General features: G+C 42.1%; 1 protein-coding gene across 4 annotated transcripts in view; it reads left to right on the top strand.

The window, feature by feature from the left end:
* Positions 1-17,570, top strand: part of SH3RF2 (SH3 domain containing ring finger 2) — a 115,121-nt gene that overhangs the window by 6,010 nt on the left and 91,541 nt on the right. For all 4 annotated transcript variants that reach the window (XM_036224812.1, XM_036224811.1, XM_036224813.1 and 1 more), the window contains exon 2: positions 709-1,195. In XM_036224812.1, the coding sequence (XP_036080705.1) occupies positions 818-1,195 (378 nt within the window). In that variant the 5' untranslated portion in view covers positions 709-817. The remainder of the gene's footprint in view (positions 1-708; positions 1,196-17,570) is intronic.

Genomic DNA, 17,570 nt, shown 5'->3' with positions numbered 1-17,570 from the left:
TCCATTGACATTAAGAATAATTGTCAATGTAACTAAACAAGCTGCGAGACTTTGTCATGTGGGAGGAATATTGTTTTTGAGGCTATTGTCTCTGTCATCGAAAATAGGTTTTTAGGAGAAGTTTTTCTTTTCTTTTTTTTTTTTTTGGCATATTGCTAGAACAAGATGATGGGGGAAGATGCACCGTGAAGGAAATATTTCTACATCTGCATGAGATTCAGATAAACTTTTCCACATAAACTTAACTTGCCTGCATGTACTGCAGATGATAGATAAACTGAAATCTAGGGAAAGAAGGATAGTGGCTAGCTTCGCAGAAATTGCTTCCGAGGGGACTTTGACTTGCGAATGGAGACTGTCTGGAGGTGGGTAAAGGACCCCCCTTGCGCCCTGGCTGGGAGAGGGGAGCAGGGGGTATTCCGTTTCAGCAGGCTGGTGTCGTCTCCCTGCTCTTGCCTTCCACACAGAGAGGCAATGAAGAAGTAGTCAGTCAGTCGCTGTGCTAAATGCCCCCTCGGGTCCTCCAGCAGGCAGGAGTTGGGTCTTATACCTGCTAGCACTGAATCAGAATGAGTCATTTGAAACTTGAGTGCTGGAACAAAGTACTTGCAAACTGCCTTATGAGACACTGCCTCCATGTAGGTGGGATATATCTCTCTGAGCAGTCACATTTTTTTTTTTTCCTCTCTTCCTTTCTCCTTCAAACAGGCAGGAATTTTGACACTCTCAAGAGACCACCAGCTCTGCCCCCTTGGCTCTGCTGACCCTACAATGTGGACCCTGCCCCTCCAGGTCAGGACTGGAGTTTTAAAATAAGATGGATGATGTGACGTTACTTGATCTTCTGGCGTGCCCCGTGTGCTTTGAAAAGCTCGATGTCACGGCCAAAGTCCTCCCTTGCCAGCACACCTTCTGCAAACCATGTCTCCAGAGGATTTTCAAGGCCCACAAGGAGCTGAGGTGCCCCGAATGCAGGACCTTGGTGTTTTGCAGCATCGAGGCGCTGCCGGCCAACCTGCTGCTCGTGCGTCTTCTGGATGGTGTGCGCTCGGGCCAGAGCTCGGGGAGAGGGGGCTCCTTTCGCAGGCCCGGCGTGCTGGCCTCACAGGACAGCAGGAAAAGCAGGACTAGCCTCAGAAGTCTGCAGTCCAGCCCTTTCCGGCTCGTGCCTAATATCAGAATCCACATGGATGGGGTAAGAAAGATCTTATTTGTTCATATCATACCCACTTGGAGGTTGGATTTGTGTGTGCCAGCAGTTAGATTATCTAGCTATGTTTCAAAGGGGTGCTGCCAGGGATTCCCCAGATAGAAGTTTCTGTGGGAAGCAATCATTTAACTGAAATTTGGTGGATTCCTGAGACTACCTAATCATTCTTAGCATTGTTTAATCTTCTTTGGTTCTTCTTGTTTCTTATCTCAAAGGTAGTAGGACAAGGAAAGCCTTCTTGATTATATTTTTGGTCTTTCACTTCTGTTGTTCTACAGCCAACCCAGTGCATGGAAAATGCACGGAGGATGGGGAACAGAGAGTAAACAAACCCAACTGCTCGTTGCTTTGGGGATCTCTGAGAAGTTTCCAATAGCCAGGTTTTGTTTGAATTTCACCAAAATCCATTTTTCCACCCCCACCCCCAGTCATAAAGTGTGATTATGACAATGTTCATTCATAATTCATTCAAAGCTATCAAGACACTTGACGCCCGAACAGCATGCTGGAGGGAAGCGTGCGTGTGGGTGGACTGATTGATAGGAAAGGCTAGGCTCTGCAGTACAGCAGATGTGTACAGGAGCCCCGCAGATGTGTCTTACTTTACAAAATAAATAAAACACACATAAAATGCACATCAGCGGCTGCAATGAAACAAACGGCCCAGTAGAGCCACATGGTCTATCACCCAGTGATGCCTTGGGTGTTTGGACAGTGCGATCACTCTGTCCAGCCGTGCAAGCACATCCTGAGGATATCGCCCGACCTGGCCGTGAGCCTTATTGAGGGAAGCTGTGTAAGGGCACGTCTCAAAAGGCGGACGTGGTCCTTGTGAGGCCAGCAAGATTATTGCACTGTCACCCCAGGAGTCGGTGTGCCAAAGTGGACATAGTGAACTGTGGCCTGGGTCCTTGGCATACTTAGAAAGTCAAAGCTGCATTCTGTCAAGTCTTACTTAAGCGAGCTTTGATACTGACAGCCGAGTCCCAGGACTCCAGAAAAGTAACCGTGGTGGGAGGCCTCCCTCCTTCCCAACGAGGGAGAATGGGCTTGTGACATCCATTCAGGACAGCTTCCTAAAATATTCACCCTGTCTTCGGTTCACTGCACCTTCGGGCCGCCCATGCAGTAGGGGAGTGTGGAAACCTTCAGAAATGAGAGCGGGAAGAAGTGGGGCATTGGTGCAATTTCTAAACTGCAAGACTTTTTATTGCCATTGTGCTTAGATGTGTGAACACATTCCAGAAAAGGGCTTGGCATTCTTCTTTAATGCTCCCCATTAGCCCTAGGTCTAGCCATCAGTCAGAATCCACAGGCTTGGAAAAGGCAGGATGGAGGTGGGGTAACAAACTTCTCTCACACATCCCTTGTTTATAGAGAATGGGCTCTATCTCCAGCCAGCAAATCTCCCTTTGAATTCCTAAGACCCAGCAATCTCTCCCCTCCCCCCCACCCTGCAGAGTCTGACTTGTCTCCTGATAGAGTATCATTACTCACTAAGAAAATGTTGCCAGACTGGGAGGCGGCAAGTCCCTTACCGCCTTTGGGTATTTTTGTTCATGTTTTCATCTTTCTTGATGTGGGTATGTTGCTAAGGAAAAGAAGTAACTAATGGATCCACAGCTACCAAGTTTTTGAACCCTAGGCTATTCCAGGCTCCTCCTGGATGGGGTGGTGAGGATGAGAGCTGGTCATACGTAAGAGACAGCCGTTAAGATACTGCATGTTCCTGGAACTCTTTCGCAGGGACTTGTAACATCAGACCAAGGTGCCAGTGATGGCGTTGTGCCCATCCCCCAAGGCTCGCTGGACCAAGTCTTGTTCATGAGGCCGAAACACAGAACCAAGTCCCTTTGCGCTCCTGCTTTCAGGCAGGACCTGGTCTAGTAGATGCCCTGCAAGAAAACAGAGCTGACAGCCATCCCCAGCCACCCCCTGTTTCCTTCATTTCTTGAGCCTGCCTTTCTTAAAGGGCCTCATCTCATCCCTTTTGCCTCTCTCAATGGGGACATGAACTAGCCCATTCCTGGATGTAAATATGGCTGCAACCTGTTCTCCTCCCCCCAGTATAGCTATCTTTCCTATAAGCGTGACAGCAATTGCGCATCCCTCAATTTAGAGAACTGAGGATTGTCTGGGATGCCGCAGTCTGTTCTGAGTCAGAGAAGTGGACTTGTATCCTCAGTCAAATCTTCACCAAGTTACTTGCCCTCTTGTCCTCAGTTTATCCAGTCCAGTCACCAGTTAATAATACTCGCTACCCACCTTCCTCCAGGATAGTGTGAAAATTATCTTCACAATATACACGTGTCACTTTAGAAAACATATGCCATGTAGTGCATATGCATTACATAAAATGCAAAGCATCATCATTATCATTAATTTGAACTTTCTGTATGACTTTGGACATGCCACTTAAGTTTGCTGGGTCTCAATTTAAATTTTGGCAAAATGGGAAAAAGTATTGTAAAAACAGGCATTGTGAGGCTTAACTAATTAGTGTTTGCAAAGGACTTTGAGATCTTTAGATGAAAGGCTTTGGGAAGATCATAATCACAGTAAACATTGTTATTGACTGTTTATTGTGCCCTGTGCATGAGGCATTCCACAAAACATGGGAGAGTGTAATAGGTATTATTATTGAACTTGAGTCTATGATGAGTCCAGGCCAGAAAAATCCTAAGTATAAAGTACTCCCTGGAGAGGGCATAAATAACCTGTTGTCACAGGGTACCATTTTGTAAAACACCTCTTCCAGAGGACTTAATATTAACCTAGCACCCTGAAAGTCTACGAGCTCTTTAAGTCCAAAGTCTGTTCTGCTCACCTGGGCTCTTCTAATGAACAAGCTCGTTGAGATCTTTTTGTCGGCTCAAAGAGGCCTGGTGCTTCCTGTGCCAGCCAGTATGCCTGGGTGGGACCAGTAATCACACTTCATGGTACCAGCCCACGAGAGAAAAAAATAGCCCATTGTGCCTACCCATCTAAAACCCTCCCAAGCCTATTGTGTAAAAAGAAAACTTGAGAAATGGCTGTAGGTTTCTACAGCATGCAATTATGTCAAACCAGCAGGTAAGATCAACAGACTCCTGGAGGGCTCTGGACAGTGTAAATCCTACTGGTTCTTCTTCTTTCTCAGACTGTAGTCAGGCCAAAGGAACTTTGCAAGCTTTTGAGAAGATTATGGACTCCCGAATAGCTGATCTCTCTTCCTCCTTTTTCTGTTACCCTTTAATAATATTTCTGAATTAAGATGGGCAGTAAAGCAACAAAGCTAAGTATTTGCAAACTTAGGTTTGAAAACTATCAGAATTCAAATGTTCTGCCCCTCCATAGTTGTGTAATTTGGGTGAGTCACTTAAACTTCAGGACAACCAATTCTGCATCTGTAAATTGGAGGTAATAGTAATACCTACTTGAGAGGGTTGCTGTGAGAAATAAATGAGATGATTCATGTCAATTAGCTCTTAGCACAGTTACTGGTTCAGATTAAGTACTCAATAAATATTAGTTGTTATTATTGTTGAAGTGACTCAACACTTTCCAATCTAAATTACACGCCCTCTTGCACTCCTTTAATCATTAATTGGGGTGTCCTCCAGAGATGGTCCTTGGTACCCTGATTTCTGGCTTGTTTTGTTTGTCTCCAAATGATCCATGGCCATGATTCACATAAATTGATTCTAGGAGGAAATTGGCGAGCCACCTTTACTTCCTCAAATAGCAAGCTCGAAAGAGCGAAATATGGAGGGCAAGAACCTGGTCTACTCCCAAGCATCACCAATTCTTCATTAACTTCTATCTCCCCTTTCCCCTGTCTCTCACTATCTCCAACACAAATGTGTCTTGCAGGGCCGGACTTTCTCCCTTCTTTGTGAAGCATGGGCCAACCACATACATTCCTGTCTCACTAGCCCTATCTCAGCAAAGACACACCTGCCACCTCCAGCGCACAGACCACGTAGCTGTGTCCTAGAAACTTTTTCGGCTGGTGTTGCAAGCAACCAAGGGGGAAGAATGAGGTCAGAACGCACATAGGGGAACTTGAGACTGGGTAGAAACCAGACGGCATCCGAGCCCCATTTCTGGGTCTCAGCTGCTGTGTCTTGCAGTAGAGCTATGACACAGACATTGTTTTTTGCTAAATTTGCAAGAGAACTAAAACCATCCTAAGCCCCTGAAAACAGCAGGCAGGTGCCACCTGGGTCAGCTAGGACCACATGAGGCAGGTGGAAGAAGGCATAAAGGCAGGAGCTGGGGTTGAGAAGTCAGGAGATCCAGATGGTTCTCCAGTTTCACACACATTTGCAAAACTTTTAAATAACCACATGGCCCCAAACTGGCTCTGCCCCTAACCTCTCTCATTATGCCTCCTTTTTAGTGACAGTCCCCTTTTTTTTTATTGAGTACTGTAGGGTTTAAAGATTGTGGTCATCTTGAGCTGGGTTTGTACTGGGATTCAATTATTTGATAGCTGCGAGGCCTTAGGCAAGTCATTTAACCTCTCTGACCTTCAGTTTCCATATTTGTATAATGGAGATGCAATGGTATACATATATCATAAGGCTATTGTAAAATTAAAATGAGACAATGTATGTAATAAGCTTAGTCCAAGTGCCTGGTACACAACAGATGCTAATAAATGTTAGCAACAGCAAATAACCAAACAATAACAGTAGAAGAGAAAACCTGCTGGTATTGGATTTGGAGTTCTTTTCATCCACACATAATCATGCAGAGACCTCCATTAAAAAGTAAGCAAAGGGGCTAGCAAAAGGAAAGGGAGTTTTTGAAAAGGCAAAATTGTAGTGATGGAAATGGTGGTTTTCAGTGGTTGCCAAGAATTATGGGTTGGGAGAGGATGTGACTATAAAGGGATAACTTGAGGGAGATTTGTGGGGTTAATGGAACTGTTCTGTATCTTGATTGTGGTGGCAGTTAAATCACTCTATATATGTGTTAAAATTCATAGGAATATATACTAAGAGAAAAAAAATTCCATTTTCTTGTATGGTGATGCCTAAAATAGTATTTCCAAAATGAAAGGGAGCTCTTGTATATTTCTTTTAGTCTCTGCCTGATTTTCACCTGGCCCACTCTGATTGCCCTTATCTCTGTGTGTATTGGGGTCACTGCTATTTCTGCGAAGGACTTTGCCATCATTTAAATGATCAGGGTAATTTCTGCACAGGGGCTCCTCTCTGTTTTAGTGAGCCATCGTTACCTGCTTCAGCTTTCTCATCAGATAAAGATGTGTGGCCAAACAGTAGACAAACACAACAGCTCAGCCTCCATGGAATGGCTTAGGCAGATGGGTGGAGCAGGGGGTTCTCTTTACTCAACCTCAATTATCCACCACGTGCACTGGGCGCATGTCTCCTAAGGGATGGTGCAATGCGTGTTTTTGTGTTGTTTCGTTTCCTCTTAGGAAAGGTTGCTTGCCACATGTCCCTTCATACTATAAAGAGATTATAGATTGAGGGAAAGTGCTTGTTCAGCCTTCGACTTTGGAAGAGTGTCCCCATCCATCCCATTCATACCTTTGGGCTTAGGCGGGACCAACTCAAATACAGGTCCCTTCAATATCTTAATAGTCTCTCTTTCTTTCTCATTTTGTAATTCATGCTTATGTATTAGACCAGTCTTTCACAAAGTGTATTCTTTAAGCTATTAATGGATGTTTCATAAAGCTCCACAATCAAACAAACTTTAGATTAAAACATCTAAAAAAAAATTTTTTTTTTTGGCTGTAGGACTTCTCAGAACTTTTAGCATGCTAGTGAATTATGAGTCTCTACGTGGTAGATTATAATAAGAATGTTTCCCAAATTTCCATGACAGTGGCACCCCCCCCCCTTTTTACGAGCACCTTGAGTAACATTAATTGTCCATGGGACAAATTTTGAGAGATTCTGTCTCATGCCAATGCAGAGGTAACTGAGCCCCCCAAAGAGAACCCCTATTGTAGTTACAGACTATTGTCTCATTCCAAGAAGAGTTTTAGGTAAGCTCTTGCCATTAGAAGATATTTTTGGAAAACTGTTTGAAACTCCCTATCGCCACCTTCTGCAGTACTTATTTAGCTCCTATTAGTAGTGTCCAGCTATAGACACATGGGAATCTACACAGCAAAGTCAAGATTCTTACCTTCCCAATGCTTACTGTCTAATGGCAAAACCAACTAGTCTATACACACACACACATATGTACACATGCACACATGTATAAACACATGCATGTATATATATATAAATGCTATCCATTATAAGATGTATCATTTAGTTGTAACTCTTAAAGGAAAAAAGATATTCACGGTAAGATAATCCAATTTTAGAAACATTAAGATGTGAAAAAAGGAGTGTCTTACTAAAGAGTACATATTGTCTGATTCCATTCATATAAAATTCTAGAAATGACAAAGGTATAAACTATAGTGATTTGTGAGGTAATGCAAATGTTTTATGTGATGGTACCTAGGTTTGCCTAAATTCATAAAACCATACAATTAGAAAGAGTGCATTTTGTATGTAAATTACAACTCAATAAAGTTGATTAAGAAAAGAATTCTTAGACTAAAGAAATGAGGGCTTGTGAAAACGTCAGGCAGTAAGGTGGTTCAGTTTGAGAGACTGAAACTTGGCCAATGAAAAGGAACTTCCTGGAAAAAATAGGTGTTTTAGTGGTCTAGAAGGACATAGTCAAAGGTCTGAAAGGCAGGGTCTATTCTGGGCATGTGAGTGGTAAGAAAGTTGGGGTAGGATGTAGAATAGGATGGAAATTGCAGGAGGGAAAAAGAAAACGGATGGAGAAGAGACTGGGTGCCTGGATATCTGCTTCAAAACCACATGTCAGTTACACTCTGTAATAAAGTCTCTCTAGAGCCAAATGGGTTACATGTCACCACATGGCCCAAGAGCTGTATGTACCTGATAGATTCAGTGCAGCCAAGCAAGGCATCTCTGCTCCAGGCAGATGGCTGAGCTTACTGAGTAACTGAGGAGCAGCCTCCTCCTCACTGGAAGATAGTCATTTTTCTCCAGTGAAATGGTCAGGTTTCCTGATAACCCTAGCACACAGGAACACCAGCCAACAACTCCAAATTTAGTGATAGAACATAGGCAAGGAAAGACAAGTCCATTCGACATGAGAAGCTTCCTGCAACTTGGGTCTGTGTCAGCCCCCAGGATCATACCACTCCAGATTTCCAGCTCCGAAGCCAGGGTTGCTCCTAAGTGCCTGCTCTATGCGAGGCTCTGTCGTGAAAGCTCACAAATTATTAGCTCATTCCGGGGATGCTCACAGGACTCAAACAGTCGCTGAGTTCACCTCAGATCTCTCTCATTTCTCTAATCTTTTTCTTCCAAGTACAAGGAGAACAGGCTACTTGGCTGATCTCTCAATACAGTGCTCAGAGTACCCAGCCTACAACTTGGCCCATATTAAGAAACTCAAAATATTTTTAGAATGGATGAATAAATAAATGAACATGTTCATGTCTCTGGTACACTTGATGGAATCATAGACTGACTCCTCATGATACAGAAATGAACTCTTCATGAGTCAAGCCATTACAGAACTATGTAAAGAATGAGCAGCATGTTATATTAGGCATCAAGTCATGTGGTGACTGAAATACTCCAGATGTGAATTACCTTATTATATACCTTTTTTAGTGATAGCTAGTACTCTCCTGAAAACACAGTGGACCAGGTTCAAAACCACTTAGCTTATAAATTGCTAACACTACAAAGATAGTAAATGCCACTCCATATATGGTTAAACTACGTCAGACTCCACAGATTTCAGGTACTCCTTTGATCTTGGGGGAGATGGTTCATCTTGAGTTAATTGACACTTAATTACATGGATACCAGTGACAGATAGGAAGAGGCTTTGAAAGAATTTGCCACTGAGTTATGAGCTGAGTTGACCTGGCCTCCTGTAAGAAGGGAAAGCAGCAGTTCAGGTAGGAACATGGACCTTGAACCTCTCATGCTGCGAACATACATCATATGTATATATATAATAGACATAAAATAAAATTTGCCTCGGTGGCATTAAGTACATTTGCACTGCTGTGCAATCATCACCACTGTGCACCTCCATAACTTTTCCATCATCCCATACTGGCTCTCTACCCATTAAACAATAATCCCCTGTTGCCCTCTGGTACACACATATTTTTTTAAGGTAATATTTAATGTAAAGCTGTATGCACATACATTTTTAAAACTTCTGTTTTAGTATCATTTGAAAAATATGTATGCCAATTTCCTGCTGCTTCTGACCTTAAACTTCCAATGAGATAAGTAAACAAGATAACGCTGTGATTCAAAACAAAGGCTCTCCGTTCATGTGTCCTGGCTGGCTTTGTGCTTCTGGGCAAGTTACTCAGGGACTCTGAGCGTCATTGCTATAAAATGGAAATAGCAAGCTCACCTCATAGGCTCATTGGGAAGATTTAATGAGGTGATGTCCTGTAACATGCTTAGCACAAGGTCTGGACAAAGCAAGCTGCTAGTAAAGGTTAACTGCTTGTACTCACCCAGGCAGGTTAATCTTTTAAAATAACTACCACCCTCAGTGCAGTTGGACTGCTATTTTACTGTGATATAGACATGGGGGTAACAGTCATCATGGCAGCATGGGAGAATAAATCAAGATAATTTTTGTAAAGTTCTTAGCACAGGGCATGACATATAGTAAATTCAGTGACAATAAATGTGCGGCATCGCTATTACTATTTTCAATGTCTCATTCATTCAACAGACATGTACAGGACACCTTTTATATGTAAGACCCTTTGCTGGGTTCCAGTGAAGAACAAAATTAAAAAATACATGATCCGTGCCCTCAGAGAGTCATGGTCTTTTGCAAGACAGCCATGTAAACTAGTAATTATGATGCAGTTAATAAATCTTAAACAAAGGATTCAGTATATGTTGGGCACTGGGTAAAGCACTTTGACTTACAGAATCTCACTTAACCTCTACAAACCACTGAAATTGGTGCTACTATTTTCTCTACTTTACACATAAGAGATCTGTGCTCAATAAATGTTAATATAAGAAAAGAAAATGGAAGCAAATGGTTACATATCAAAATTTCACATCCCTGTATTTGTGTTCAGGGTAGTTATTGAGGTTGCACTTTTTGAAAATGCCAGTAGTCTGAGTCCTCGTTATCTAGACATTCACAGAAACCCATGACTTTGAGGGCTGTAAACCTCAGAATACAATGCGAGGCACATCCATTGGGCAGTGAGTCCTGGTATCTTGGTCTCAATGCTGCTAGTTTTGGAAAATGTGCCTTTCAGCCGCCATCTTTTACTCAGCATGGAAAGCCAAGAGAATAAGTGAGAAAACTTGGTCTCATTTGCTGTTACCCTTCCCTCAAAGGCTTATAGGAGAACTTTAGCCTGGAGACAGGAGAAATAAGGCAAATATCCCCAGGTGCCTGAAGCAAACCACCGCAGCAAAGGGTGTCAGCCAAACTGCCAGGGTTGGAGAAGGCCAGAATGAAACCAGTCACCTAATTAGGAAATTGGCCCATGTGCCTGACAGCAACCCGTCTTCAGGTCTCAGTGTAGCCTTCGCCCCTCTAGGAAGTCAGCCCTCTGTCTCAAATCCCAAGCCAGGGGCCATAGTTCCTCAGGTTTGCAGAGTCCCCAATGCTACCTTCTGGCCTCCACAGCATGCGTAAGCTCCATGATGTTAAGGAAGTGTCCTGTCTCTTCTGTACCTGGCACAGTTACCGAAACGTGACCAGCATTCAATAAATATTTAATTACCGAATGCATAATGTTCACCATATTGCAAGAAACTATGGTTAGATTTAGCAGCTTCATGGCTGAGGAGCTCCTGGTGTCCTCTCTGAGGCTAGAGGAAAGGAGACAATCCAGCCATTTTTGTCCCCAGGATCCCTTCCAGCCCCTCTCCTGTTGACAAGGGTGTTTCTTGACGTAAGGCCAGGTGTGTTAGCAATGGCATGTAGGTGCTCGCAGGGGATGCAGAGGTAATTGGGAGGAGAAAAAAAAAAAGAAGTCAAACCAGAATGGAGAACACTAACTGACTGGCATGCCGCAGCAGCCCTCCAAGCAGGTTGCCCTGGTTTTGCAGAATTAAGGGTGATATCGCCACACACATTGAACTATTTCAATCGGTTGCCAAGGCAATGCAGCAGATTCACTGGGCATGGCACAGGAATAGAACTCCGCAGAGCCTTGTTCAGGAAGGGTGTTCGGCTGTGATATTAGCAAGCTGCCTGGACATGAGAAAGGAAAGGCTGCAGGGATTCTGGTTTGGGACCTTTGCTTAACAGAACAGGCAGAGAAGTTGAGGGGCAGAAGAGAAGACTTCCCTTCCTAGCTCTCTGGAGAAGCAGGAGAGGTTATCTTCTGGATCTCAAATTTCTCCTTGGGGTGGTGAATTTCCATGGATGAGGGAAATCCAAGTAGATTGGCTCCAAGCTTGAAGGAAGGGGGAATAGGCTGGTTAAAGAATGGAGAAGATGGCAGAGTTCTCTTCCTTTTGAGAGATTATCAAAAGGATCCAGGGTGCAGGAACCTACATTTAAACAAAAAGATTTCCCATTCTCTCCCTTTTCTTCCTTTTGTATCAGAAAGGGAAAGAATTTGCTATTAAACCTGCTTTTTATTGTTTTGTTTTTTTGTTATCTGAAGTTTTGAAACACTAGGATTTTTTTTCACAATCACAAAACTTTATGACTGAGACATATCCTGGGTTTCTTAACTTCTCTGATCCATTTACTATCTCAAGGAGTAAAGAATCAAACAAACTTCATCATATGGAGTACATATCCTGATTGCTTGGGCAGAGAGAGAGGGATCAGGAAAGAGAGAAGCAGAGAGGAGGTGGATATAGTTACTAATCAACACCTTAATAATTACTACCATCACATAGCACATAACATGTGCTGGACTCTGGGTGAAATAAGCATGGTTTCCTTGAATCTTCCCAACAACCTTTGGCGGTCCAAGGCATTATCCCACTTTACGGATGAGGAAACTGCTCAGAAGTGGCAGAGGTAGGATTTGCAGTGGGTCTACCTGCACCCAAGGACTGGGCTCTTAACCAGATCAGTCAGGTCAATCAAGACAAATACAGTGTCCCTTGAAGGCTGATGGAGCCTTGTACTGCCTGCCATTGCTGGTCAGTTCCTGTTGGCACCAACACCACCACTCCAATGTTGTTCATAAATCTACAGAGCATGATGTAACCTGTAGCCAATCCAACTCCATGTTAATGATATGCTATGTCTTAACTGGGTGCCAGTTGGTCAGAAATTTAAGGATGTAAGTAGTCATCTCCAGGTGACTAGGGAGGGAGACAAAAGAAGGGGAAATGGAGTCAGAGCAAGGAGGAAGGTAGGGAAGGAAAATACCAGAAAAGGAACATGTGAAATCTAGACAGGGGCAACAAAAACCAGGAAGGAAGAAGGAGAAAAGAGAGGGAAGCTGAGGGAGGAAGCAAGTATGCAAGAGAAGAATACTTGGGGAGATACGTTATCAGGAGGCATGACCAGCTCTGACCCAGAACTTGTCTGCTTTTCCTGAAATGTAAACAGAGTCAAAATGAAATATTTACGTTCCATTTCTTTTGGGAACCTGTCACCTGGATTGGAAAAATTGTTCATTAAAGGCAGGGAAAAATAGAGCCTGAAATTCAGGAAAGTCAGCTTCTAATCCTGTCTTAGCTGAGAACCAATCATGTGATGTGAAATGTACCTGAGTGTTTAATAAATGATAGCGATTACTATGGTTATGGGAAAAGTCCCAGAGTCAATGAGTCTCAGGATTTCAGCATCTCAAGTTTAAACTGTGTGCTCTTCATATTTTATAAAATTTGCAAAATGATGCAGAAGTATTTCCATTTATGATTTTAAGGAAAAAATATATATACATGTAAGGGTTTTCACAAAAATAGCTAACATTTTTTGAGCCCTTACAGTCTTCAAAGGCTTGTGTTAAATATTTTACCCACAAAGCTTATTTAATTCACAGAGCAACACTGTTTTACAGATAAGGAAACCGAGGCTCAGGAGTACTGAGTAGCTTGGCCAAAGTTGCCCATGTAGACTAACTCCAAGCCCACATTCTTGACCAACACGTTATGCTGGTTCGTCTTGTAACTCCATGGCCCTGCCTCCATTATGCCAACACATGGCACATACCCTTTTTTATTTATTAACATAGCATTATTAAAATGAATTTCTCTCAAGTTGTGTTACCTGTGTAAATCTTGTCACCTCAGAATTACATAGTACCAACCACACATGCAGGGGCCAAGTGACTCTTCTAATTCCTTTGTAGTGTAGAATCTCATACCTCAAAGAGCAGTTTCCGAAGACTCAAGGAAAAAAGCTATACAGAAAGACAGAATACGACTCAGGTGATTGTAAAAGGAAAACCTTTAAAATGCAAAGCAAAAGGCATGAAAACTGTGAGCACGGAGGGGCAGCAAGATGCTCCAACGTCACAGCTGTTGTTTTCTAGAAGCACCTTCTTAGGCAACCATTTGCTCAGTTCTACCCACTATTTTAGTTTTTTTTTTTTTTTTTTTACATTTTAAATTATTTCTGAAGAATAGAAAAGCGCTTACTGGGTCAAAGGGGATGAATCCTTTTGAGATTCCTGATACATAATATTAACTTGCTTTCATCCATGTTTGCCCAGAACTTTTAGTTGCAAGATGACAAGAACCCACCACACGCTAGCTCAGACGAAAGTAAAAATTCGTTAGCTCCTGGAAAGGGAAGTGCAGAGTTCAAGCTGGTCTCAGGGCCTTTCAGAATCCAAATTGTCCTGTCAGATCACTCTCCTCCATCTTGACTTCACTGTCTGTATACTGGTGTCATGCTCTCCAATTGCAAATGACATTCTTCATAATGTAGATTGAAGAATGTGCATCCCTCAGAGTTTTTAGTCTCAAACAATAGAATTCACTGCAAAAAAAAAAAAAAAAGATTTAGGAAGAAGAAAAATTATTTTAAAAAAAGAGTATTAGGTAGTTCACAGAATTTCTGATTTGAGGCCACCTTGCCAAGAACAATGCCCCAATGACCAAGTACTGACTTCCATGGCTAACCCTGCTAGCACTGAACACAAAGGCCTCCTTTGGCCTCCGTCCTGCTGCTGCAGTTGGAAGGAAGTCAGACTTGGTTAGCCTCCACCACCTTCCCACAGAGGAGGAGACGAGTCCTTTCTTGTCCTGTCTTTGTGTCACTAACTCGCAAGTTGACATTTAAGTCAGGTCCTTATAATTGGCAAAGCCTAGATCTCTGCTGAAAGCAATGCTGATAAAGCTGGTGTTTTCAACTTCTTAATATCGAGGCAATTTCTGCCGCCCACCAAAATTCATAAGGTAGGCAAGTTCCCAAACACAGAAAGGGGGTTCAGATACAGGACATTCAAATCATAACTATGTACCACAAGAAACATGGCAACAGACAGCTCAGATTTACATCTTTCCAGCTTCACAAATGCAGAAAAAAAGGAAAGTCTCTTTCAACAGCACCTAGCTCAGTGCCTCGCCCTTAGTAAACACCTGTTGGCCTGAATCCAGAAGCTTAAACAAATAAGGCCTGAAATATAACATGGAACATTGTAGACACATAAATATTGAAAACAATTACATTTCCTCTTAAAATTTTAGCTCCAGCTGAATGCAGTACTATTTATCAAATAACACCTAAAACTTCACTTTCTGTAGTCGTTTGACAAAAGCAAAAGGCACAACTTCATATTTATGAAATTTTAACAATTGCAAGAAAGAATACCTCTTAAAATTGTAGTAAAAAGTGTTTTATTTATGAATTTTCTAAAATGACCATGCTTCACTCTTATAAAGAGAGTCGAATTTATAAACGAACTGCATTTTAATGAAGTTTGAAATAAAATTCAAGAAAGAAAAGTAAGGCCTGATGTCAAATCCTGACTCTTTGTGTATAATACTGAAAAAAACTAAGATGAAATTAAAGTCCTGTGTTCCTCTTATTTCTCAAATATTTGTTCCTTGAACTTTAGTGTAAAGATGGGCAGGCCGACCTAACCATTTAACTTTTATGGCTGTCTAATTTCTTTTTGTAGAGGGAAAAAAGGGACATAATATTTCTGATAAATGGAAACTTGGCATTTTTACCAATGGAAGTCTACTGAAATAGAAAATGAAATTCTTACCTAGGAAGACTATTAACAGTTGCAAAATTGCTATTGGCACTTAAAGATACATTAGCAGGGTCAAAAGTAGGATCAAAAAGAACCCAATAGACAAGGCGAATGGCAAATACAATTCTCAATTTCATCAAAAACAGAGCAGGAAGTTAAAATACAATCTGTCAAAGAGCTTTCACAGGTAGTGTGATATTTGATAGCAGCAAGCAACTGATGGAAATTTTTATACAGATGCTGAAATTAGCTTTGCTAACACATACTCCTGCAGTGAGCACCACCCAGCCTTGACTCTTGCAAAGTTGCCCGTGGAGATAAAATGAAGAGGCAAATTGATATCAGTTTTGAAGACAGAAGGATTTTTCAGGAACTACTGCATTCCTGCATCCATCCTCATTTTTTTTTTTTCTTCATATCAGTTCATACGAGTTTGTAGTGGGGAAAAATCCTGAAAGGGTCATCTTTAGATATCACTCGTGACAGGTAGTCTTCCTAATTCGGTAGTGGAACTAAAGACATGTTGACTCATTAGAAGTTTCTCAGTTTTCAGGAAAGCACATTCTTTGACTCTTCTCCAGACTACCACTGCCTTCTTCTGGCCTGGGGAGAGGGAGAGATGTGGATGGAGTAACTCGTAGAATTCTAGGAGCCGATAGGAAACTGTTTCAGGATTCCAAAGAATGAAAGGACTCGAATACCTAAAATATAGGAAATAATCATAGTGAACAGCAGTTAAAAGAATTTGGTAGCTTTGATGTAAAAAAATAGAAGTCTAGACATCCACTTGGCCATGTACTATAACTACAGAGATTTTTATCATTTTAACACAGTTGCTGATTAAGGCCATCCATTCGGCAAGAAAGAAAAGTTGGCCAAGGCAGATGTTAACCTGAAGTGTCAATTTTTATTAATACCGATTAAACCACCTTATCCAAGAAAATTCCCCTTGTGTCAACACAGTTTTTCAACTCTGTGTATGAAGACTTTTTCGGTGGTACTTTGTAAAATTCCTGTCGAATTAACGTTAGCCCAAAAGGGGAGGAGGGGAACTAAAGGATTGGTAGTTTCATGAAGGTGTGAAGGGTGGGTCTTGGGCATGGCAAGATCTACAGGTTCACAGTCATCTGAATTATGTATCTCTCTGTCCCTCAGCTCAGCCTGTTGCTGTGTTCCTCATCCTCAAAAGCTTCTTTCTAGGAGAAAGACACTGGCAGCCAAAACCTGCATCATTCATAAAGCTCTTAATCTGAGAGAAATTGAGGGCGTCTTCTATGACAACTCTGCCAAGGAGACGCCAGTTAGCTTACCTTAGGTCCAGTGTGCATCTCTGATTAGTGGCGGTGGTTGGGATACAAGAAACACTCTGATTGCTCAGGACTAGGTCACAGAGGGCAAAGCAGGGTCAGCCCACCTGCACCACCAAGACTGGGCAGAATTACTAGGAGAGGTGGTTCAAAAAGAAGAGATTCTGTGCCGACAGATTTCTCTGTAAGAATGCATTTAAATCATGGGTACGTTTGGGAGATTTTTAAGTTTCTATGCTTGGCAGTTGAAAGCAAAAAGGAACCAAAATTCAAATAATTTCCTAAAGCCTTATTATTTCGCTGAACCTTCTGACTTTCTGTCCAATCTCTTCACTACCCCACAAATCAGTCTATCAAAGTCCTGCCCCTGCTTTTTAAGGTCCTTTCAAACACAGCCTCTTTAGAAAATCTTCCAATCGTCAATCTCTGAGATTCTGTCTTTCTCTTCAGTTCCTGTAGCAAGACTCACCTTGCCCTGCCTTCATGTCTTATACGTGCATGGTTTTGCCTTATGCCCCACCTAGCAGAAAAGACTCAGAAAAGACTTTAAATGAAAAGTAATAAGGAGGCAAGAGGAGGAAGAAAAGAGGGTTTCTAAGTCAGGACTCCCATTTGGCCTCTGTACCTCCCCCATTATAACATTTATCTCCCTGTTGACATGTATTTCTTGTCTGTTTCTCCTTCTGGACTCAGTTCCTTTGAGGACAATGACTCTCTATTGTTCGACCAGTCCTTGTTTTATAGCTTGCATAAAATAAATTATGGATGCATGGATGGATGGATAAATGAATGACTTTATAGAGTTAGTTGTAGGTGACATAAACCTTCCCCTTGTCTCAATACAAAAGAGTTCCAAAGAACAAAGGGA

Source organism: Rousettus aegyptiacus, unplaced genomic scaffold (genome assembly GCF_014176215.1).
Source record: "Rousettus aegyptiacus isolate mRouAeg1 unplaced genomic scaffold, mRouAeg1.p scaffold_m13_p_7, whole genome shotgun sequence".
NCBI lineage: Eukaryota > Metazoa > Chordata > Mammalia > Chiroptera > Pteropodidae > Rousettus > Rousettus aegyptiacus.
The sequence above is the reverse complement of the archived record's forward strand: the minus strand, read 5'-3'. Positions and strand labels throughout refer to the sequence as shown.